At 53.2% G+C, this 24,294-nt stretch overlaps 1 protein-coding gene across 4 annotated transcripts; it reads left to right on the top strand.

Annotated features, from left to right (window-relative positions):
- The first annotated feature begins 837 nt into the window (after nt 1-837).
- TPM4 (tropomyosin 4) lies at nt 838-22,768 on the top strand. Of its 4 annotated transcripts, none has more exons than XM_047850905.1 (9): nt 838-1,148; nt 6,577-6,702; nt 11,755-11,888; nt 13,985-14,102; nt 14,527-14,597; nt 15,509-15,584; nt 17,087-17,149; nt 17,235-17,304; nt 18,337-21,320. In XM_047850905.1, exons 1-9 carry the CDS (start codon nt 1,035-1,037, stop codon nt 18,417-18,419), a joined length of 855 nt encoding a protein of 284 aa, XP_047706861.1. In that variant the 5' UTR covers nt 838-1,034; the 3' UTR covers nt 18,420-21,320. The 4 variants fall into 4 exon arrangements, with proteins under 4 accessions (XP_047706861.1, XP_047706859.1, XP_047706862.1 ...); XM_047850903.1 differs by lacking the exon at nt 18,337-21,320 and adding an exon at nt 21,334-22,768 and having other exon boundaries at nt 845-1,148; XM_047850906.1 differs by lacking the exons at nt 838-1,148; nt 6,577-6,702 and adding an exon at nt 6,884-7,273.
- Nucleotides 22,769-24,294: the final 1,526 nt, after the last annotated feature.

The raw sequence follows: 24,294 nt of genomic DNA on the forward strand, positions 1-24,294 counted from the left end.
TGCCCACACATGCCAAGGCCTGAAGGTGGGGAAATGGCAGCCCTCCCTGGGAAGCAGTGTTGGGGACAGCTGGGGAGCAGAGGGCAGGAGTCTTGAGTGACAAGCTGAGAAGCTAAGGCCACCTCCTTTCCAGTGGTACTGAACGGAGCAGGGAGGGCATCAGGACCTGGTCTGGGCCTGCCTTGGCTTCCAAGAATTCCCAAGAGATGACCCGGGTCACTCTTGCCCTGGTGGTGCCGGCCCACAGGGGCAGAGGAGCTGACAGAGAGAGACACAGGAGGAGGCAGAGATAGAAAGAAGGGCAGGGAAACCCTAAAGAGAGAGAGAGAGAGAGACAAAGAGATCCAGAGGGAGTCTGACAGAACAAGACCAAAAGAGATGGGGAGACAGACACAGAGACAGAGAGAGACACTCATTGGAAAAGAGACAGAGGGAGAAGATGATGCGTCAGAGACTCACCAGAAAGCGGGGGTGATCCAGGGAGCCCCTGGGGCAGAGCGGGAGGTGGGTTGGAGTCCTGACCCCATACCTGGAGGCTGGACCAGAGGGGAGGAGAAGGGAGGATGGGCGCCACCCCACCCCACCTGGCCCCTGCCCTGCACCCACGCACAAGCCCTCTTCTGTGCTCCCCAAGCACAGATGTGGAAGGTGAGGCCGGCCCGGCAGGCCAGGCCGCCAGGATCCTCCTGAGCCAATGCTGTGCCCGCACACCCACAAGGGACCTGTGTCAGCAGGTTAAAAACGGAAACGGGTCGGGCTCTTTCTTTTTTTTTTTTTTTTTTCCTTTGAGAAAATCCTAGGCCCAAATAAGGCGAGGGCTGCGGGGAGGCTGGTGAGCTGGCCAAGTCCTCCTGAGCAAGCGAGTGGCGGCCGGCCCGGCGGCCTGGGCTTGGGCCTCCTCCAGGACTCGCCCGGCAGCGGGGCGGTGCGCCCGGAGCCTATAAGGGCCTCGCCCCCGCCGGGCCGCTCAGTCCCGACCCGCAGCGCAGTCCCCACCCCGCAGAGTCCTCTGCGCCCGCACCCGCCGCCCAGCCATGGAGGCCATCAAGAAGAAGATGCAGATGCTTAAGCTGGACAAGGAGAACGCCATCGACCGCGCCGAGCAGGCCGAGTCGGACAAGAAGGCCGCCGAGGAGAAGTGCAAGCAGGTGAGGCCCCGACGGCTGGGCCGCGTCCGGCTGCCCACTGCCGTCTCTGGGCTGCTCCCAGCCTGGAGGCCAGGTGCTGGGCCGGGGTTGGGGCTGGGGGTGGGGGGACTCTCAGAAGCCTTGGTCCCCGGAGTCAGGAGGGGGACAGGGGGCGATGCTCTGGCTGGGAGCGAGGGGGACCACTGTCTTTCCAGGGTCCCTGAGCTGGGAGAGAGAGGTGGCCCCAGCAGGGCCAGTGTGAGCAAAGTGAGAGAAAGAGACAGACGGAGACAGAGACAGAGAGACAGAGAGAGGGCGAGTGTGAGCACGAGCGCAAGGAAGGGGTCTTTGCGCCGGACGCGTGTGCAAGCTGGTGCGCGTAGGTGTGTTGGGACGAGGGTGTGAGCGTGGAAGTGTGTGCTCGGAGGGGGTGTGGCCGACACCGTATGTGAGGGTGTGTTTGTGAGTCTGCCAGCGTGTTGGTGGTGGTGTCACCGTGGGCTTGTGTGTGCGGGCGAGAGGCCGTGCGCTTGTGCCAAAGTTGACATGACAGCAATGGAATGTGTGTGTGTCGGGGAGAGCGTGTGTGTGTTCAGGTGACTCTATTTGTATTGGCGTGTGTGTGCATGTTGGGGTGATTGTTTCTATCGGTGTGTATACGTGCATGTGTCAGGGTGTGGAGCTGTGCGTGAGTGTGGGTGACCCTGGCCCCGTGTCAGCATATACCCAGGTATGTGTGGACCGTGGGTCCACACTGGTGACCGCCCAGGAAGGGTGGCCGAGTGTGGGTGCGTAGTGGGGCCAGCTGTGTCCAGCTGCTGGGGGAAGCGGGTGAGAGTCTGGGGACTGGGCTAGTTGGAGACTCGAGGGTGAAGCTGAGAATCTCCATGCATCTCTGTGTATCTCAGGTGCCCCTGACGTTGCTGCTGTGAACCCAGAAGGGAAAGGTGGGGCGACAGTGACAGGCAGTGGCCTTGGACTCAGAGCTCCAGAGACGAGCTTTCCAGGACGCTCTGGCAGTAGGGGTACATCAGGGAGCTAATGTGGCCAGTGGGCAGGGGTCTGGGCTGGGCAGTCCCAAGGCCAGGGCTTGGGGCGGAGCAGAAGTCATTTGTCTGGGTCTGGGCGGCCAGATCAGCCAGAGGGAGGAGGGAAGGGGGTGCTGCTCCCTCCACAGCACCCTGCCCCCCACAGGGCTCATCCACTGCCCCAGGGTCAACCGTCCAGCCCTCAGGGGCATCAGTGTCTCAGATAAGTCCCGGGAGCCACCCAGGACAGTGACACTACACTCCTAGCCCTGCCCAGCCCATATGCCAGGCCAGCTTGGCAGGGAAAAGGGCAGGCTGTGAGCTCAGGCTGGCCCTGTTTCACAGCTCGGTCAAGGGGCGCCCTGGAGGGAAGGCCTTCTGTGCCTCAGTGGCCCCACATTTGAGACAGGAAAGTGACCGTGGTGCTTCCTTCATGACCATGGGAGGATGAGAGGTGACTGCAGGTGGAGCCCTTGTCCCGGTGCCCCGCACAGAGTAAGCACTCAATAAATGCAGGATTATTTCCTGCTCTACCCTACTTCCCCTTTGGGCCTCCCCATCCCCCAGTCTCCCCGGGCTTCCCTAAGAGTCTGTGACACATTGGGAGAGGCCAGCCCCGCCCCAGCGCTCCCTGCCACACTCCCTTCCTCCCTCCTGGTTCCCCTCCCTGGCAGATACAGCCGCCCCTCTTGTGCTGGCCCTGAGCTGCCTGCTTCCATCCATCATTTAGCCCTTGCCATGAGATGCTTCGCTGGGGATTCAGAGAAAAGCGAGTTTTTGGCTCTAATTTTCACTAAGGTGTGGGTGACTGATACAGCATAATCTCCCCAGGCAGACACAAATTCAAAAGGAAAGGCTTCTCAGAGCCTTCAGCCAGCTGTATGGCCCCAAAGCAGGGACAGGTTCTCTCACCTTCAGCTGGATTTTTATTCTGTTCTTGTTTCTCCACAAAGCCACCCACTGGGGTGGGCTCGTGCTTGAATCCAGGCTGGATCTTCTTCTAACTTTGACTCAGGACACACTGCTGCCCCTCTCTGCACCCTCAGTGTTCTTATCTGTGAAATGGGGCACAGGCTACCTTCTGATGGCCAGGCATGGAACCCAAGATTCCAGAGGCCCAAAGCAGAAGCCACATTCCCATGGGGCGGATGGCCTGTCCTGCCTGGGAACAGAGGCAGGAGGCAATGAGGGACTCAACTTACCTGGAGAGCCTTATGCTTCAGATGGCCAAAGAGTGTGGGCCGTGGGGCCTGCCTGACCCTTGGGGACCCTGCAGCAAAATCCCAATTCTAGGCCCTGTTTGTCCAGTGTGGGAACAGGACCAGGAGGCCCAGCCCCCCCTGCTTCCTGCCCGCTCCCCTCCCAGGGCAGTGACATCCGCCACAAGTGGCCTTTGACCCCACATCCTGCCTCAGCCCTGCCCTAAGGCCCCATTTACACAGACTAAGGTGTGCAGTCCATGACCTTCCCAGCTGTTTTACAGGCAGGGAAACTGAGGCCCAGAGAAGGAAGTGACTTGTCAGAGACCTCCCAGAGCCAGGCCAAGGCCACGCGCCGCCCCCCCTCCCCGCCCCCCGACCCCAGCAAGGTGTATACACTAGCACACACTCTGCTTAGAAACCAGACAGACGGAAAGAAACCCAGTTTGTCAGTCTTATTTATTTTTCATACCTGGCTCCAACCACTGAAGGGTTTGGGGTTGTGTCATTGATTCATTCCGCGCATTTCCCCTGGGGTTGCGCGGGGAGCCCTGGGCCCGGTGCCATGCTGAGTGGTACTGGGGCTCAGAGGGACCTCAGCCCGAGGCAACTCCAGGGGAGCCCAGGCTGGGAGAGACAGAGCCAGACATGGAGGGACGCTCCCTGCCTCAACAGTCAGGGGTGGGCCAGAGGGAGGGACAGGGGCTGGGAGGGTCCAAGGTGGGCGGTAAGGCTCTGCCCAGGGAAGCAGGGCAGGCTGCTCAGGGGAGGGGGCAGGATGTGGAAGGTAGGCAGGAAGAGGGTGCACTGGGCAGGGGGCATGGGTAGCCTCCAAGTCAAGTGAAGCAGCTGTGGAATCAGTCAGCCCCTATCTGTACGGCCCGGGGACAAGTCCCTTCCTCATTCTGGGACTCAGTTTACCCTTCTGTGACATGGAGCTTTAGTGAAACAGTACTTGTAGTGTGCCTGGCACATTCTAAGAGAATGCATGAGGGAGGGGCAGAAAGAAAGGGAGAGAGAGAACCTCAAGCAGGCTCCACACCATCAGCACAGAGCCCAACATGGGGTTCGAACTCTTGAACTGTGAGATCATGACCTGAGCCAAAATTAAGAGTCCGATGTTTAACCGACTGAGCCACCCAGGCGCCTCAGTGTGCCTGGCACATTCTAAATGCCTCATGGAGCCCTGCCCACATTACCCCAGACCCCGCCCCTTGTTGTCCAAATGTTGCCAGAAAATGTTGTCAAACACTCAACCATCTCAGCACCTGGACGAACCCAATGCTGCAGAACTTGCTCTCACTCTTTGACGTTAAGAGAGCGCTCCGCTGGGCACATAGGTGGCACCTACGAAATGCTGCACCCCACAGATCCTTCCAGAGGAAGTCAGGTGGACGCTGGGTCACGCTGACCTGTCTTTAAAGAAATTGGCTCATTTTCTCAGTCAAGGCAAAAGTTTCCCAGCAGCTACTGGGGCACTCAGAGACCACCAACCACATCAAGGCTTCCATTTTACAGATGAGGAAACTGAGGTCAGAAAAGGGGACAGGGTATCATAGAGCTGGGATTTGGAGCCAGGCTTTTGGGCTTATTGCCTGAAGGTCCTTCCTTCCACTCCCCTCCCCACTCCCTAGCTCAGCAGCAGGACACTCAGTGGCCCCGAAGACGGGACAGGGGGCCTTTTAAGAATCTGTACAGGCGCCCCCCCCCCCCCAGGCAGTTCAGTCAGTTGATATCCGCTCAGGTCATGATCTCACGGTTTGTGAAACGGAGCACAGAGCCTGCTTGACATTCTCCCTCTCTGTCCCTCCCCCACTTGCGCGCACGCTATCTCTCTCAAAATAAATAAATGAACATTAAAAAAAAATTTGCACGGGCACACACACACACACACACACACACACACACACACACACAAAGCATCTGGCACATTTTAGACATCACCTTGGGGGTGAGTGTGTAACCCAGATCAGATTCAGAGCTTGACCTAGAAGTCACATCAGCGTTTCTAACATACCTTCTTCGGGAAGTTAGAGAAAAGAAGGAAGTCAGAAAGGGATGCAGGAAAGCAGGCCTGGCCTAAGGGCCTGTTCAGAAGTGGATTCAAATCCTGTGCTGTGTGTTCTGGAGAAAGTCATTCTACTTCTCTGGGCTTCCTGCTGGGAAAAGGAAGCAGGAGGATGAAGTGAGGGCCTCCCGCCCACCCTGGGAGCATGGACAGGACTGGGGACATATGTCACATATGTCAGATCAAAGCACGAGCTGGACGGGCCACCCCAGACCAGAGTTAGGGGTAGGGGAGGGAGGTACAACCTGGAGGTGATGGAGAAAGCTGACTCTTAACTGGTGTGGTGGAGGGCGATGGAGAGGGAGAGGTGAGGGGGTCTGTGGTTTGTATCCCACAGACTCGAACTTTTCACACTGGGAGTGCCCAGAGAGCAGCAAGTCTCCAAGGTAAACAAATAGAACTGAAAATTGGGGGGAAGTAGGGGACATTTTAATTAAAATGAACATAAGCCAGATGTGCAATAATTTTAAAGGTTTAACTTCTGCCTTCGAAGAAAATGGTCTTTGTGGGGGCATCTCTCTTCTGGCCAGGACCCCCAAGTACAGGAGTGGAGCGAGTCTGAGCCCTTCAATCTTCCAGAGTATTTTCTGAGACAGTCTGAGAACCACTCTCTTGGGCAATGGGGAGCCACAGCAGTTCTCGGCAGGGGGAGGGCAAACATAAGCTTTCTAAAATTTTTTCTGGCTGCCAGTGTAGGAGGCAGAACTGGGGGGGGGGGGGGGGGTACAGGCTGGGGCTTGGGGGACAGTCCAGGCCCAGAGTATGGGAGTCCTATTTCTGCCTAACCGGGGATCACCAGCAGGCTGCACCCCTGAAACTGGGATGCAAACCTGAACGTGTGTTCCTGGGAAATGGTTTCAGGCCTTGTTTCCCAAAAGCTGTGATTGATTCCGAGAGAGCATCTGGGACGCCCCCCCCCCCCCCCCCCCGCCCCAAAAGATAAGCACAGCTGGTCCCAGGAGGTGGGAAGAATGTGAAAAATCCTATTAACAGGTAGCATTAGAGTGGTGCCTAGTGTTGTTATCTCTGTTTTGCAGATGAGGCAACTGAGGCTCAGAGGGAGAGAGAGGGCTCTTGTGAATGGGGGGTGGGGGGCGCCCCTGCGCCTCGGACACGTGGCCCCCAGGCTGACGCGTCCCCCCATCTGTCCCCAGGTGGAAGAGGAGCTGACGCACCTCCAGAAGAAGCTGAAGGGGACGGAGGATGAGTTGGACAAATACTCCGAGAACCTGAAGGACGCACAGGAGAAGCTGGAGCTGACGGAGAAGAAAGCCTCCGACGTACGTGCGCAGTAATGGGGACGCCCGCGGCTGGGCCGGGCAGGAGCCCCGGGGCCGGACGGGCTGGCGGGCGGGCAGCGCCAGGAGGAAGAGGAGGAGGAGGAGGAGGAGGAGGAGGAGGAGGAGGAAGAGGAGAAGGCGGTGCCTCCCGGCGCTTTCTCCAAATAAGTCCCGAAAAGGGGCACTTTCCAGCAGCTGTGGCCAGCGGTGCCGACGTCAGGCCCTCCCCCAGCGGTGCTGACGTCGGCGGCCGGGCCGGGTGACCTCATCGCCCCGACGGCGGCCGGGCCGGGGGCGGGGAGAGGCGGGGGCGGCCCCGGCGCAGGCAAAGGCTCGGGGGGCCGGGGCGCGGCTGGTGCAGCTTTCGCCGGAGCCGGAGCCGAGCCGAGCGCCCGCCGCTGCCCGCCGCCCGCTGCGTGCGCCTCCGCGCCTCCGCGCCATGGCCGGCCTCAACTCCCTGGAGGCGGTGAAACGCAAGATCCAGGCCCTGCAGCAGCAGGCGGACGAGGCGGAGGACCGCGCGCAGGGCCTGCAGCGGGAGCTGGACGGCGAGCGCGAGCGGCGCGAGAAAGTGAGAGCCCGCGCCCCGCGCCCCCCGGCCCAGCGCGCGCTCCTTTCTCCCCTTCTCCCCGGCGCCGCCCGCTTCCCGCGCTCTCGGGTCCTCCCCCCCTCCCCCACACCAGCCCGCCTTCGCGCCCTCCCGCCTGGCCGCTCCGGGATCGCGGACCCGTACCCCCCCCTCCCCGGGCGACCTGCTGAGACCCCCTTCCTCCGCGGTCGTCCGGCCCGGGCCTGGGGCGGGGGAGGGGGCGCCGCCTCCGGATCGGGCGTGGCTGGCCCGGCGAGTAATAGGGGGATGGGGCCGGGGAGGATGCGCGATCCCGGAGTGGGGAGGGGATGGGGGGGGGGGGGCGCCGCGCTGCCATCTGACTCCGGGCTGGCGCCGGGGTCCCGGGTAGGGGGTGGGGTGGGGGGACCGGCGACTGGACCCAGGAGCGGGAAGTGAGAGTGGAAACATTGAGCTTCCATTGTCTGGGGTTGGACTGGCCGACACGGACTCGGGGGAGGGGGGGTGAGGGGCCGTCGCACTTTCTCCCTTCTTACGCGGCTTCCCGGCTCCAGCTGAACTTTCCCAGCTGTTCCCAGGGGCGCGGCGACGACGTGTCGGCTCCTGGCGGGGGGCGGAAGTTCAGCCCAGAGCCGCCGGCCTTTCCCTCCCCAGCTGGTCCCTGCGGGAACGGCCGCCGAGCGACGGCCGCGGGACCCCGCCTTCCCAAAGGATCCTAGGAATGTTAGTTAGCTCGGGGCCCTGGACCCGAGACGGTTTTGTGTGCCTTCGCTCCACGCTGCGGGGCCGGAGACAGATAATGGGGCAGAACGAGGAGGCGCCCTCTTCGCCCTCTCGGCTTCCTCTGACCGCCCCTCGGGGCAGGACAGATGGTGGCAACTCCTGGGGCTGGGGAGAGATCTGGATTCTAACGCCGTCAAGTACTTAACCGCTAGGAACGCGTCTCCCCATCTGTAAAGCAGCGGGGACAGTACCGACCCCCTAGGAGAGCCTGCAGAGCATCCGGCGCCGAGTAGGTGCTCAGTTCCTGGGCTTATTTTTCCCCTCCCTGTGACCTCAGAAGAGCCCACAGTCTGATGGAGGTGAGGGGTACAAACAGGGCTGGTTAGCCTACCCGAGGGGTTCAGTGTTCTGTTGTGGGGGCATCACAGGGAAGCCGCCGCTCGGTGGGGTAGGCTTCAAAATGGAAGTTGAGCATTATTCTAGAATAAGGCTTTGCTGGGAAGAGGGACTTAGGTGTGCAAAAAAGTTGGAGAGGGCCCAGGGCCCCTGAAAGCTGGAGTGTTGAGAGGAAGGGTGAGGACCCCAGAAATGGAAAAGGTGTCATGTGTATTGTCAAGGCTGGAGGCGAGCCCCAGGCGGCTTCAGTGTTGGCCTGAGTGGAGGTGTTTAATCCTGTAAGTTGCTCTGGCGTGAAGAGGCCTCAGAAACCTGGTGCAAGCCTCAAACAGTAGCTGGTTTGGCCTCTTTCACACAAGGAACCGGCATAACCCTCCCTCTGATCTCATCCCAAGTCATCTCGCTGGAGGACGATTACTTCTGCTTAAAAATGGCCCTCAGCCTCGAGCCAAGACATAGGAGGAGGACAGTCCAGTTGGGAGGAAAGATGTTTTTGGAAAGTTGTGGACTTCTTAAAAAGTTTGCTTTTCAGAGCATGCGCCTCTTGGTCAGGATGGGGAAGTCTGAAGAAAAGTTCCTGGGCAAAGGAACTGAGCCCAGAGAAGGGAAGAAAAACCCAAAAACACACAACAAAAAACCTTTCTCAGTCTCTTGTGGAGAAAACCAAGAGCCGGCGTGTGGCAGACTTCTGGGTCTCCTCCCGACAGCTGGTTTCGTTTAGATTTTTGTGTGATTAACCGACATCTTCCTGTTCCTTTGCCACATGTATCTAGCAAGCCTCTTTTACCTTATAAGGGAAATCCTTTGTAGAGTGTAGAAGCTTTGATTGCAGGAAGGGGTGGAGCCCAAAATGACTAGCAGTGACTAGCAGTTTTTCAAAAATACATATATATGTATGGATGTATAGCCTCCTATGTATCAGCGTTCTTTCAATTCCAGGCGGTTGAAAGTGTGCCTAAAGCATGGTGATCAGGACTCAGAATTCCCCACGTAAAGAAAGCCTCGCTTTTATTTTTTTGAAGACAATTCATGAGTCAGGCACCTTTGTTTGATGTTAAAAAGCAATTCCTTGATTGCTGGCGGGGATGGGGTTTCTTTGGGGGGGGGGGGGTGATGAGAATGTTCTGGAATTAGGTAGTGGTGCTGATGATGAGGTTTTGCTAATGTGCTAAAAAACTGTTGGGGGAAAAAAAAATCAATTCCTGCCCTGTTGCTGAAGGAGTTAAAGAATCATGTCATCAGAAAGAATAAAAGGCACCCACTCATTGGAAGGGGTGGGTGAGTTTCTTAAAATAGTTCATCGGTGGTTTTAACAGAGGAAGTTGCGATCAGAGACACCTGTGGGAGTTTTCTCTCCATCTGCTGCTAAGACTCCGGAGCTGAGAAAAGTTTCCTGATTCTCTGTGTTTTTCAGCATCTCTGGCCTCATTCTTTTACTCCATTTTTTTTTTTTTTTTTGCTGTATAAATTCAGGGGGCAGTGGGGGGGAGCCTGGGTGGCTCAGTCGGTTGAGCATCCAACTTCAGCTCAGTTCCCGATCTCGCAGTTCGTGGGTTCGAGCCCCGCGTCAGGCTCTGTGCTGACAGCTCCCAGCCTGGAGCCCGCTTCGGATTCTGTCTCCCTCTCACTCTCTGCCCCTCCCCTGCTCGCGCTCTGTCTCTCTTTGAAAAATAAACAAACATTAAAAAAAATTACTAATAAAATAAAACCAAATCTTTAGCACAAACTGATAGAAAAATATTTTTTAAAAATTCAGAGGGAAGGCAGTGGTTTCCTGCTACTTTTTATGGATTTCCCCATTCAGAGATTATTTGTCTTGATATGAAGAAGCCAGTGCAGCTTAACACGTCTTCCCTCAGTTGAGTCAAATCTCACCAGCTCTTTAGTATTTCTTCCTGAGGGTGGCTGGCCTCGAAGCCCCAGAGGACTCGGGTTTAACAAGGGAAGATCTTGCAGGGGGCTGGGGTTCGTGAGACCATTTCTCACCAGTTCTGTGACATTGAACAGAATCACTTCACCTAACTGAACCTCTCAGTTTCCCCACCGTAAAATGCTGGAGGATTTTTTTTTTTTTAAGTTATTTACTTTTGAGAGAGCCAGTGAGAGAGAGTAAGGAAAGGGCAGAGAGAGAGGGAGAGAGAGAATCCCAAAGCTCTCACTGACAGCGCGGAGCCCAACGTGGGGCTCGAACCCATGAACCGTGTGATCGTGACCTGAGCAGAGATCGAGAGTCGGACACTCAACCGGCTGAGCCACCCAGGTGGCCCTATAACACTAGAGGATTAAGTGAGGTGAAATCATGGCGGTAAGAGCTGTCCTTTTGTGGGACTTCCCACATGCCGGGTAGAGTCACTGCCACACCCTTCAGTTATGGGTCTTCATGGTGCCGGGACCAGGGTGGGGGTGGTTCAGAGCAGTGAAGCAACCTGCCCGATGCCACATGGCTACGCATCGGCAGAACGGGGATTCTGACCTAGCACTTTCTGAGCCTGGAGTTTCTGCTTTTATGTATGCCACCATTTTCCCTTCCTTGTAGGTGAAAATACCTTGAAAAGCCAGTATTCCTGTTCAGACATCCCTCTCGTGCCTGTAACCAACTTTTCTTTCCTTCCTTCCTTAACATCTGTCTGTCCCGTCATCTCTGGGCCAGACCTCGTTCAAGGTGGTGTTTGGGCCCTGCTGCCCTCCTCCCTCACATTGTGTGGCCAACATTTAACTGAAGCTTCCATATGCTTGCATTTATCCTGCGGTGGAGGTGACTGGGAGTGGAGCTTTTTATTATTTACGTATTATTTTTAAAGTTTATTTATTTATTTGGAGAGAAAGAGCACACATGGAAGGGGCAGAGAGGGGGAGAGAGAGAGCCCCAAGCCGGCTTCAGTCCACCAGCAGGGAGCCAGACATGGGGCTCTAACTCACGAACCGTGAGATCATGACCTGAGCCAAAGTCGGCTGCTTACTGGACTGAGCCATCCAGGTGCCCCCCCCCTCCCCCGGAGCTTTTTATGGGACAGGGTGGAGCCAGGGCACCGGTGGCCTTACTGTCTAGGCATCCCAGAGAGGCCAGCACCGTCTTGTCACCTCCTGTGGTATATACTCTTCTCTCTTCCGTGTTGACTTGGCTGTCCGACCCGTCCTGGGATGCACACCTTTGTCACCGAGCGGTGGAAATTCCCGAACATTTTCAGGGAAGATCATACAGAAATCTCCAGATGGGAGCGTGAATCCCTTAACCACCTGCACTCCCGGGTGGGCTTTGTCAGGGGAGGCGTGGTAACCGAGGGACGAGTGCCGTGTGCACTGGGGACTCCTGGTGCCGTCTGGCCTTTTCCTTCTTAACCCAGCTGTACCTCTCATCTCCCCAGGCCGAAGGGGATGTGGCCGCTCTCAATCGACGCATCCAGCTTGTTGAGGAGGAGCTGGACAGGGCTCAGGAGCGACTGGCCACAGCCCTGCAGAAGCTGGAGGAGGCAGAAAAGGCCGCGGATGAGAGCGAGAGGTGAGGATGCTTCCAGCCTGGCAGCTTCGGCATTGGCTTCTCGGAAGCGGGGACTGTGCCGCAGGGCTGACCTCCCAGAGCCGGGGTGAGACCGAATGCGGGTGGTGTGGACGCGCGTGCACACACAGACCATGCCCGGCAGCGCCTTGTCAACTGCCACGCCGCATAGGGGCGTTTGTCGTCCTGGTGGTTGTGAAGGAAACTCCCGCTAGAGAAAATTTTAAAAATGGGTAGATGTAAGACTTGCACGTAGGACTGTCACCGGAGACTGGTGCACAGAGTGCCGCTTCGTGTGTCCTCTGAAAGCCACCGTGCATCTCATCTCGCTGGTCACCTCCAGATATCAAGTTCCGGGGGGGATGGGGGGGGGGACAGGCCACCCTCGAAATGGGCCGTGTGCATGGATGCTGGTTAACCGTGCCGCCAGGCAGGCTTCAGGCTGCTGGGCAGTGACAACTGTACGTCAGGGACGCATGCAAACCACCTCTGTGGCATGCATTCGGGGCTCTGGCCGATGCTCTTTCCTCTGGAGCAGGCTAACTCTGCACGCCTCGGCGCGGGCTCTGGAGGACTGAGGGCAGATTGTGTAATTCACAGAAGCAGCCGTCTCTGCGCGGTGGAAAATGGGTCCCTTGTGCGGTGATGGTGTGGGCCGGGCCAGTGGTCATTCTGTATCTGCCACACGATCGCAGCAGGGTTCTCGTTTGGCCGGTCCACAGTGGTTTCCTGGTATAAACCCCTCCAGGGGATTCGTTTCGGATGGTGCTGTTGTGGCCCATACACCGGAGATTAGAAACTACTTGGGGAGTCTTGGAAATTGACTCTGCCGGTTGCCCAGACGGGAACTTTGGGCATGCTCGAGGAGGCTGTGCTGCGGCCACCAGGAAGGGTGAAGGGCCCGGCCACAAGTTGCTCGGGGCTGTGCCTGGGGCCTGGGTTAGCCGCTGCCCGCGTTCACGGTCAGACCAGCCTGGCCAGATGTCTCCCTTCCAGGAGTTGACCAAACCCACTACTTGTGTCATGTCACCAGAGGCCTTTGGTGACCCCCTTGTTGGAGACGGCTAGTTTTGATAGAATTCTGTACGTGGGAATTGGAGGATCTAGATTCCAGTCCTTCCACAGCCACGTACTAATTGTTGGGCAAGCCACTTTGATCTCTCCAGAGCTGCAAAGGTTTTCCAAGTCTGCCCGTCCATGGAGGTTAAGGCTCTGTACAGACGGGAAGGGCATTTTGAGGAATGGGAGCAACAGCCCGAATGGAAATATTTATTAAACAGCAAGACGTATACGGTCCTCCACTCTGGGCAGGCATGACGCACATCAGTACGTTGTCCTGGGTTGGCCTCTTTCGGGGTATCTGAGCTGCCCTAGTGCGCTCCGAGCAGTGTGGGCCAGAGTGAGCTCGTTTCCTGGTAAGCCAGCTGCGTTGCAGATTTCCAGCTGTCCCCAGGACACTGTCCTTTCCAAATTGGACGCATCCACTTCCGATCGGGCCGTCCTCACCCCTCACCTTGTTGGTACCTGCCTCTTACCTGGTCTTCCCGTTCCTCTTTCTGGCTTCCATTCACTCCTGCTTTTGAAACGCTCCTGGGGTTCCCCTGTGTTCTCTTTTGGAAAGCGTCCCAGGACACATACACACCTCCTCCCCCAGTGCAGCAGAACTCATCATTCCCACAGCCGTGCTGGCCCAGACCCCTCATCCCATTGTGGTAACCGTTGGCGTGTCCGCGCTTCTTGTTACTAGTCGGTGAGGGGCCGTAGAGGATGGGAGCTGGGACCCTGGAGCCAGATCACCAGGGTTTGAGTCCCGGCTCTGCCACTTACTAGCTGTGCAGCCTTGAGCAGGTTACTTGGCCTCCCTGTGGCTCCGTTTCTTCCTCTGCAAAGTGGTGGATGAGGTTCCTGCCTCGTGGGGCAGTTGTGAAGGTGAAGGCCAAGGTGAAGTGAAGAACACCTCTGCAATCTTCTGTGCGGAGCACAGGTTCTTGGTGGGCGTCAGAGAGGTGCTTGGATGAGCAGGTGTCTGGAGGTATATGAGGGTGGTAATCTGGTGGGGCGGGGGGGGGCGGCGGTAATGACAAGGTTGCTCCTTGCAGAGGAATGAAGGTGATAGAAAACCGGGCCATGAAAGATGAGGAAAAGATGGAAATTCAGGAGATGCAGCTCAAAGAGGCCAAGCACATTGCCGAGGAGGCCGACCGCAAGTACGAGGAGGTGAGCGGGACAGCCCCGGGGCCTCCTGAAGGAAGCGCCTGGTTGGGGCAGCTGTCCTTCTGCGTCCACGTCTGTTCTTCCGGAGATGGCCACTCGGCTAGGAGACGATCTTCCGCAATGCTAGAAAGTCCCTGGGAACTCTGTGGCACTTGTCTGACTTGGTAGGGAGACCCACTGGTCAGATCACGTTTTGTCCCGCAGCCGGGTGCTTTGGCACGGTTTGGCTGACATTGGGAATCCTGTGGGTCTGGGGACCTTGCTCTCCTGCTGGCCTCCGTGGTCTGCTTCCCTTCCTGTCTGCCTCCCTCCAGGGCCAGAGTCTTCACAGATGGTCTGGGGAGGGGCCTCACCGTCTGCAAGCGGGGAGGGGGGCATCCTCCTAGACACGGTTGTTGGGGTCCCAGTTGGTCCTTTCTGTCCGTAGGTGGCTCGTAAATTGGTCATCCTGGAGGGCGAGCTGGAGAGGGCGGAGGAGCGCGCAGAGGTGTCCGAACTGTGAGTGGCAGAGCGGGACTGAGAGGGACGGAGCGGGAGGGAGTTGGTTGCACTGGGAATTGACTCCGACTTGGTAAGGCCAGTGCTCAAGCCAAGTGGAGGGGCATCTGGGACTCAGAGCTCAGCCCCTGCTTCTCGTCCCCATGGCTGACAGGGTATCTGTTCTTACTGCCCTGGGAAGCGCTTGCCTACGTGTTGACTCTTCCCACAAAGGTATTGGGAAATAGGAGTGAGACAGGCAGGAGCATAGAGGCCGGGAAGTCCTATTTTCCCAGAGAGGATGATCTCAGGAAGCTGTGCCTTCTTAAGAGAACATTTGCCTCTGAAAGGCAGGCTTCCCTGTTGTGTTTCACTGCCTTGTTCCTGATGTCATTGTTTGGCTGGGACACATTCCTGGGGGAGGAAAGGTGAGAAGCTTGACCACAGTCACACAAGCTCTGGGGGAACAAGAATGTCTCCCCTTGGTCTTGGGTGAGGAATCTAGCTCCATGGAGCATCCCGCCGCGCTGAGAGAGGGGAATCCGGCGGATCCGTTCTCGAGCCTGCCTCCTGGAGGGTCGGGTGCAAACCGATTGCTCTCTCCTCCCGTGCTCCATGGCATTGTTGCACCTTCTGGAGTCAGCCTCATAATTCACAGATTTCACAAGTCCCAGTTGCCTCACCCCTGGCGAGAGCCCAGGAGTGCTTTACAAACCTTCCAAATACTCCTCGGCCTGCTGTGCCCTTGCCAGGCACGACAGGGTTTTGATAAGTGCACAGCACTCCGGCTCAGAAAAAGCCATTAACATTTTTCCCCCGCATTCCTTCTGGGGGCCCTAGGCAGCGGGGATTCCTCCTTTTTGAAAACCTCGAGGGGAATTGCCTGCTATGAGGGTGGATAGGGCACCAGATTCCTTTGTCTCTCTGCACAGAAAATGTGGTGACCTGGAAGAAGAACTCAAGAACGTCACGAACAATCTGAAATCACTCGAGGCTGCCTCTGAGAAGGTTGGTGGCTGGCTTGAGTTGGTGATTTGTTGGACTTTCTTTTCTTCCCCCCCAAGGAACACGGGAGCATGCCCAGGGTCTCAGGGATCTGACCTGTGTTTGCTAACGCTAGCTTTGCCGCCCAGCCACAAGGTTTTTCCCTCCATAAAAAGAGATGTCCAGTGGCCAGACTCCTTCTTCGGTGGGGTCTTGGTGCCATCTTCGTCCCCACCTTCTACAAGGGTGGAGATGGAATATGAGATTGGTACCTGGTCAGGCACTTCCTAGGGAGAGCTGAGCATAATTGTATAAATACAGAGCCTCACTCTCAAACGATTCCCCTGGATCCCCCAGAAATACACTCTCACAGGTCAAGCAGCAGATACGAGAGGTGGAATTGGGCTTTTTAGGCTGAAATAGTGTCCAAAGCAGTCATTACCGGAGAGAACCGCATCAGGAACAATGAACACACCCCTCCGTGGCCTGCCCTGTGAATTCCCCATCTTTATTTCTTCCTCACCCTACCCCCCGCCCCCCGCACCCCAGGGCCCTCCAGTTGCACTGAACATCTATCTAGGTTAGGGGGTTCTTGGCTGTATAGCCCCGCCTACTTCTTTTCCTATCGTGTGGTTCATCGTGTTGGTCATAATTAACTCAATTAACGATATGCCTTCCTTGCCAGATTGTAAGTTTTAAGGACCGGGAGTATATCTGTCTTGTTTAGCGCCATGTCATTAGCACTAACATGGATACTAAGATATTTGATGAGCAAATGTAGCTTATGTGTGCGTGCCAAATGCTGTCCTGGGCCGTGGGGATAGATGTAACAGCGATGATATGGCTTCTGCTCCTCAAGGGCTCAGAGTCTAGTTGAGTTGAAGAGACTGGCCCTGTAATACAGTGCTTGAAGACTCCAACAGAGGGACCTTGGAAAGTTGGGAAATGTGTTACAAGCAGGCGACGTGTCAAAGGGCTGTAAAGCATGATGATTGCCAGGAGCTCAGATTCCAGAGTCAGGTTCCAGTCATGGCTTGGTCACTTCCTAGCCATGTGACCCTAGACAAACTACTTAACCTCTCTGTGACTCCTTACTCATCTGTGAAATGGGATTGGGGATATCTGGCAACGGAGCAAGCAGCTATAAAGGTCAGCTAGTGCTGATCTGAGTTGAACCTGGCGAAACAAAAATAATTTCTGACATGTAGTGACGGGGAAAGGAGCATCCGGTGCTGGGGCAGGGGGCGATCTCAGGCCTGAGGCTGGGAGACCGGAGAGTGCGCAGGTTCCATCCCAGAGGGCTCCCCTACAGATGCGCTCCTCAGTTTTGTGCCCATCTCTTCTGCCCGGAAAGGTGCTGCTGTGTCCACTCGGCCTCCTAGGCGTGTTCGTGGCGATTCAAGCACACGCTTTTCTCTGAGGAGCAGAGAACCTACATTCTTTTCTTTTTTTTTTTTCTGTTTCCTTTCTTTCTTTCTTTTTTGGTCCCCCCCTTTTTTAAAGTACCGCTTTGGTTTCTCCCGCAGTATTCTGAAAAGGAGGATAAATACGAAGAAGAAATTAAACTTTTGTCCGACAAACTGAAAGAGGTGAGTGTGACCGTACCCGGCTAGTTCAAGTTTCTCTTGCGGCTGGTCTCAAAGCCATCATAGTGACTCCTTTCTTTTTCTCCAGGCTGAGACCCGTGCTGAATTTGCAGAGAGAACGGTTGCAAAACTGGAAAAGACGATTGATGACCTGGAAGGTATGACACTGCCATCTCATTGCATTTTTTTCTGCCTCCCCCTGCAGGACAGTCTCCTGGCAAGTGGGAGGAGTCTGTGGAGGGGCTGAGCTGGGTTTTGTTCCTCTTAGGAAAGTGAAGTGCAGGGTGAGGGCACAGCAGGAGGTCAGAAGAAGCACGGGACAGGACCGTGCAAGTCAAATTCAGACTTGGGTCGCCACTTCTCAAGAAGTAAAAGATCTCATGCTTAATTAGCTCCACATGTGAATACGGAGGCCCAACTATGGCTGATTTTAAAAGTCTTCAGAATTTCCTTCAATTTGCTCATTCCTGAGAGACGCCTTGCATTTTTAAAATGCCTTACATTTTTACAGAAGCTCTCTCCCAGAGCGCTCAAGAGTTTATCACAGTATGAGAAAATGGAAGCATAGAGAATGTAGAGACTGAATAAAGACTCCAGTCTGCAAGTCTGGTGCCCACATATCCCAGAATTTCTTGAAGAGTTCCAACTTAAAAAAAAAAAAAAAACAAAATTCTGTCCCGCGTTCTCATAAAATAAACAGGAGATTCCAGAATCTTGGGATTCAAACATCTCCTAAAATCATCTGTCCCACCCAGAAAGGGTACAGAACTTACTCCCCAGACTGTGTGTCCAGTGTTTGGTTTGGGAGGTGAGGTTTCCATATAAGGGAAAATCCCCCCGTTCCAAAGTATATATAACCTTTGGACTGGGTGACATCACTGAAAGTCAGAAATAACCTGGGGCGGGAGGTTGGGGGTAGACGCTGTGTTCATTTCTAGTCTCCATTCTTTCAAAGGTTCATTATAGCTAATCCCCTGCAGGGCCCCAAACCACTTGGAAACCTCTCCGTTGATCTTTTGTTTTCTCATGTGTTTGACATAGGACACAGCTTTCTTTTAGTTCATGCTTTCTTTTCTCACTTTTGTTTCCTTCCTGTCATTGTTCATCTGTGGCACTCCACTCCGACCCTCACGTTCTGTCCCCTGCACCTCTTCTTCCGAACTGTCTCCCTGGGGACCTCCGCCCTCTAGATGAGCTATATGCTCAGAAGCTCAAGTACAAAGCTATCAGCGAGGAACTGGACCATGCTCTCAACGACATGACCTCTCTCTAAGAGGGAGCTGGGGTGCCACCCTCTGTCCTAGCAATACTGAAGTTTGGCCTCTCACTGTGGTGCCTACAGTCCCGTGGGCTTCTCGAAGCTCCAGTGGTCTGCCTCCTGGTTTGGTCTTTCAAGCCTTCCTCTGCTGTGTCTGTGACTGTGTGACTGAAATAAAGACAGGCCTCCTCATGCCCAGGCCCTCTCATTTTCATGTTCTTCCCTTGCCGCTTTTGAGCCGTAGCTGTGATGCCCTGGACCGTGGCTACAACAGAAAGTGGGTGGTTCCAATGAAGAGCTCATTTCAAAAAGAAAGTTATGCCCACATGATTCTTTTCCGACGATACGAAAACAAACGCCAATTTGGCATGAGCTCTCAAATATGTTGCTAGCGAACTATATCTGCGTGCCGATAGCAGTATTTCCTTAAATAGAAATTGTTTTTGAATGGGGACTCATCCGACCTCTTAAGCAGCTTAAGAGAGTCAGCAGAATGTGCAAAAACTGGCAGGCTCGTGTCTACAAAGAGGCTACTCTTGAGCGGGTTTTGATCTACGGATTCAAAAAGCGGCAATGGCATTTTGTGGTCTTATTCCGCCTTTTCACACGTGTTCTCTGTCTTACTCTCTGAGAATGGTGTCTGGGGTCCCCTATATCTTCATTGTTCACGGAACATCTATCCAGCCCTCCCAGTCCTGGGAGGAAGTTCACCAGGGAACCTCACCTCTATACCCTGCCCTTAGAAGACAACTATACAAGGAATTAAAGAGCATCCCATTAGCAGGGAAAGGGAGTGGAGGCTGCTGGAAAGCCAGACAAAGAGAAGGGATGCATTCCTGAGTTCCAAACAAAGTTGCCTGAGATGCTAACATCTCCTCATACTTGATTTAACTAGAACCGGGAACCTTGCCTTGGTTTGGTGAGCACTCATAAAGTTAGCCTGTGGGTATATTAAAAAAAAAAAACTAGCCTGTGGGTATTAAGAGGTTACACTGAAAGTGACCAAAAGCTCATACATTTTTCCATAAGAGTGCACATTTCAAATATTTTTATCCACTTCCCTGTACCCACCCCCAAATTATCCCAGAAACACTGACATGTTAGTGTCAAGTCTTGTAGACTGCCCCTTGGACCTGGGAGTGGCAGGAAAATCTCCAGTTAGATCGATTTTTTTGTCACTGTAGCTTATTCCTCAGCCTGTAATTTCTTATTCAGGTGGGTTCTTTGTATTCACCCCTCCAAAGTCCATCTCCCTTAAACGACCCACACCCTTCTACTCCCAGCCTCTCCCTGGTGTCCTGTCATCCCCCCTGAATTTTTGCATAAGCCACTCCCCTCACACACTGCCATACTTACGCCCCTGGGAAAATTAGCCTATGAAGGGGTGTGGGTGTTTTTTGTTTTCTCTCTGTGTATATTTGTTCCTGGGACTTTTCCAGACCTAGGTATCCTCCACCCTTTGAAATAACTGCAGCCCTGCTTATCCAGTCGTTCAGCTTAACTGAGCAACTAGGTGGAGCCTCATGTACAGAGATTAGGGCTACAGAAATCTACGACTACCTGTTATTTTATCTCACACCTACCACAAAGTAGATGCCAGGGAATCTAAGTGGTGAGTTGAGGTCAGCATCTGTAGTGGGGAGACCTGGGTGTGAATCCCAGCCCTGCCATTTCAGCCGTGGGACCCTGAACGAGCCGCTTCACTTTTCTGCAAAACAAAAGTGATGTCTTGGTTGGTAAAGATTAGGAGAGACCATGGAGACATTGGCTCACGCCGAACTGGCGCCGTCCGTCCAGATTAGTCGGGCCCGGGTCACTCTTCCTTTCTGACAGAATCCGCCCAGATCGTAGCAACTTGAGGTTCTAAGGGCCTCATCGGATGAAAGGCCCAGCGGTTGTAGTTGAAAGATTGCCACCTTCGCAGCCTTTTTTTTTTTTTCCTTTCTGAAAATGTCCAAGCTGATCCTATCACATTTTTAGGAGGCATTTTGCTTTCCTCCAGTATTTTAATGATTCTTGGCCTAGTCCTCTTATCAGCCATCACTCACTGCAAACCGGTTCTGTCCTGAGCTCTGTCACGCACAGCTCTAAATGGCATCTCACTGTTTTAGTTTTTAAATTTTTTATTTTATCAGCTCGGTCATTTAATAATTCACCCGTAATCTGACTTAGATTTTAGTCGTGCTGCATTTCTCTGGGGTTTGACTACATTGCTGTGGACACACAGACACAAAAACACCATTATGCCTGGAATTTAAATGGCCATTCCCAGAAGCTCCAAAGGAGAAAACAGGTTTCAGGATTATAGTTTCCTACCAAAGGCCACCAAACTGGCACCAGGGGAGAAATGTCCTGTTTCCCAGATCTGATGTTTGTGTAGCACTTCAGAAGTTCTGTAGGGTGTCTCATTTATTATCTCCTTATGATAATTCCCACACCACACATTGTTGTCGTTATCCTTGACAGACGGGGAAACGGAGATGTAGCAAGATTAAATGCCTTATTTCAGAGGGACGGCTGGGGCTTACATCCAGGTGTTCTAACTCCAGACTGCCAGATTTACCAAGTTAAAACACAGGACACCCAGTTAAATGTGAATTTCAGATAGGCAATGAATAATTTTTTGGCCTAAGTATATTTCATGCAACATTTGGGATAGACCTGTACTATAAAATTATTTGCCGTGTGCCTGGAATTCAAATTTAGTTGAAGACTCTGTGTTTTATCTCAAAACCGTATCTGACTCCCGTATTTGATACTCAAACCCTGTTATTAGATGGTGTTCTGCTATAATTAAATGTGGAGTACTTTCTCCGCTATGACTTTCACTCCGACGGTGTGGGGTTTTAGAAGCTTTTTTTTTTTCTCTCTTAACAAAATTTTAGATGCTTATTAATTTATTTTTCCCCCCACTCTTAATCCTCACCAGAAAAACTTGCCCAGGCCAAAGAAGAGAATGTGGGCTTACATCAGACACTGGATCAGACACTAAACGAACTTAACTGTATATAACCAAAACAGAAGAGTCTTGTTCCAACAGAAACTCCAGAGCTCTGTGTCTTTCTCTTCTCTTGTAAGAAGTTTCTTTTGCTATTGAAATCTTCGCTTTGCTGGAAATGTCAAGCAAATTATGAGTACGTGACCAAATATTTTGTATCAGAGAAGCTTTGAGCACCCCGTTAAATCTCATTCCTTCCTTTTTTCAAATGGCACCAGCTTTTTCAGCTCTATTTTTATCTTTAAGTTGCATTTATTCATAAGGTAGGCAGGGTATTTCATACTGAGCATACGCCTATAGAGACTGAGGGCGTTTGGTTCCTGGGAGAATAGACAACCTTACACTTTCAAAAACCAACTCCAGTGTCTAGTCACAGGTAAACTTAAAAGGCCGCAGAATGCATAACCTTCTGGGCCACTGTTGGTCACACGACAGGTAGCCAGGGACCATCCCATTAAAATGGGTAGGGATTTTCCATCCAGAGCATAAAAAAAGGGAGGAGGGGGAAGAGGGCTTGCCTTGTGGGAAGTCATAAACCATAGATCAACCTTATCATCCTGGCTCTTTCCCACACACCACCATGCAGAACAGACATCCTCTGGGCAGGTAGCATGAGAATGCTTGGGAAATCATCGTAATAATTACCCAGATATTTTCTGGATAGATCCTATGTTCCTCTACAGGTTTCTTTCATTCTGAAGTTCTCTGAGGAGCAGATCTCTTATTCCAATAATGACCCATGCTTGTCTGCTCTGATCTGAGACCATCTGCTTAGCAGGAATGAATGTGGCAGAATTCAGTCTCATTCAGAGAAGTCCTATCAAAAAGACTGCGAGCCATCAATAATTGAGCAATGCTGACAACTACTGGGCAGAAGGGTCCTCTCTGATAGCAAAGTACAGATAGAGCAATGGGCCTCGCTTCCTCTCCTGTATACTTCCGGGAATAGCAAACTGAAGATTTACTTATGTAGGACTTTAATTCCTTCTTCAGGACCAAGTTAATGAAAGACCAAGAAACTCCTGATTAAACTGGATATGGAGCATTTTGTAGGCACAGCTGCATTTTGGCTTTGTTGTCTTTCTGCTTTCTGGGGTAACATCTCAGAGCTGAAACATTCCACATTCCCCAGCAGTGTGGGGGCCAACTCAAGTTTACAATTCTGACAAAATCACCCTGCTTCTAGCTTATCCAAATTCTCTGCCCCTCACTCTTATTTATTAAGCATCACACTACCCAGAAGGTACACTAGCAAATTGTGCAATTAAATAAAACGCACACCTTTCATTTAGATTCTTGCAACTGTATCATATGTAATAGTATCACTTTTTCTACATTTTGGTCAAATAAATTTTTACATAAACTATCATTTGTGTGAACTTTAGAATGTGTTTGGGGGTGGGGGGGACACATAAGGTATTCTGGTTCAGCAAACGTTAGTAGGATGGAAAGATTACTGTGCCAAGATGATTAACAAACATTATTTGCTTTATACCATGACTTCATGATAGGATTATTACCTCTATATTCAGGTGAGAGCACTTGGCCTCATTAATTCATAAGCTCCTGTCCTTTGTTATATACCCAGTCCCGCCTAAGCCAGGCTGTGAAGAATAACTAGGATTTTAATAGATGAGACAGGAGCAGGGGAAATGGTCCCTGTTGCTTGAGTCAGGAAGGCACAAGGCCTGCCTGCGTAAGGCTTCTGTGTGTTGCGTATATAAAGGAAGGAAGGAGGAAAGTTGGAAGGCAAACTGGTCCATGGTGATGAGGGCCCCAACTTAATTTGGTCAGGAGCGGAGAGCCGCTGAAGACTAATCAACAAAGAAACACATAAGGAAAATCCACTTAGTCATTTTCAGGAAGGACTAGAATGGGGGGGTAGACTAGAGGCGGTGTGGCCAGTTAGGAAGTGGTTTCAGTTAATCCCAGATAGTGCTTGCCTGGGAATGAAAAGGAAGTGATCTGGAGGAAGATAACTTGAGACAGCTGACTGGCTGGCAGGTAACTAGAAGAGAGTGTCAAAGGTGACTGCAGTTTCATTACCAGAATTGCTTTGATACTGGTCTCACGATCTGATGGGATAAGGAGTCAAAGAGAATTAAAAGCCAAACATTCGTGTGTGTAGACAATTTTTTGCTCACCAAGTGCAATTAAAAACATTTCCTTCATATTCAACATTTGGCGGACGCTGTGAGCTTGTTTCGATGGCAGAAGCGGAATGTCAATGAATAAAGTATCCTCCCCTTCTCTAGGTGCCCTACCATCACTAGATTGAAGTTCCTTCTCTCCCTCCTGCCCACTCCCTGGGGCTGCAGTCTAAAATCCAGATACTGTTATAGTCCATCTGGAGTCTCACATTCAACAGAAGTATTCCGTGTTTGTTAAATTGATCTCAGGTCTCAGGGAGCTTCCCAATCCCATGAAGTGTATGCGGAACCTAGGGCATACCTAGGCATAACCTAGGTTAAGGCCAGATGGCAATGACTTGATCCCAACCGACCACCAACGGGTACTGGATAAGTGTTTTAGAACAAACATACCACAGAGTGAAATCTGGATTGGAGAATAATCCAGGAGACCAGTGCAGAGAAGAGCAAGATTCAACAACTACTAGAACCCACATGTGAGGGTGAAAGAGAAGTGTCTGAGCGGGCTTCGGTTTCACTCAGAAGGTAATTCAGGCTACGCCAGTCTGAGTAGAAGTTGACACGTTCGAGGGGCGCCTGGATGGCGCAGTCAGTTAAGCGTCCGACTTCAGCCAGGTCACGATCTCGCAGTCCGTGAGTTCGAGCCCCGCGTTAGGCTCTGGGCTGATGGCTCGGAGCCTGGAGCCTGTTTCCGATTCTGTGTCTCCCTCTCTCTCTGCCCCTCCCCCGTTCATGCTCTGTC

The sequence above is a fragment of the Prionailurus viverrinus genome, chromosome A2 (genome assembly GCF_022837055.1).
Source record: "Prionailurus viverrinus isolate Anna chromosome A2, UM_Priviv_1.0, whole genome shotgun sequence".
NCBI classification, from domain to species: domain Eukaryota; kingdom Metazoa; phylum Chordata; class Mammalia; order Carnivora; family Felidae; genus Prionailurus; species Prionailurus viverrinus.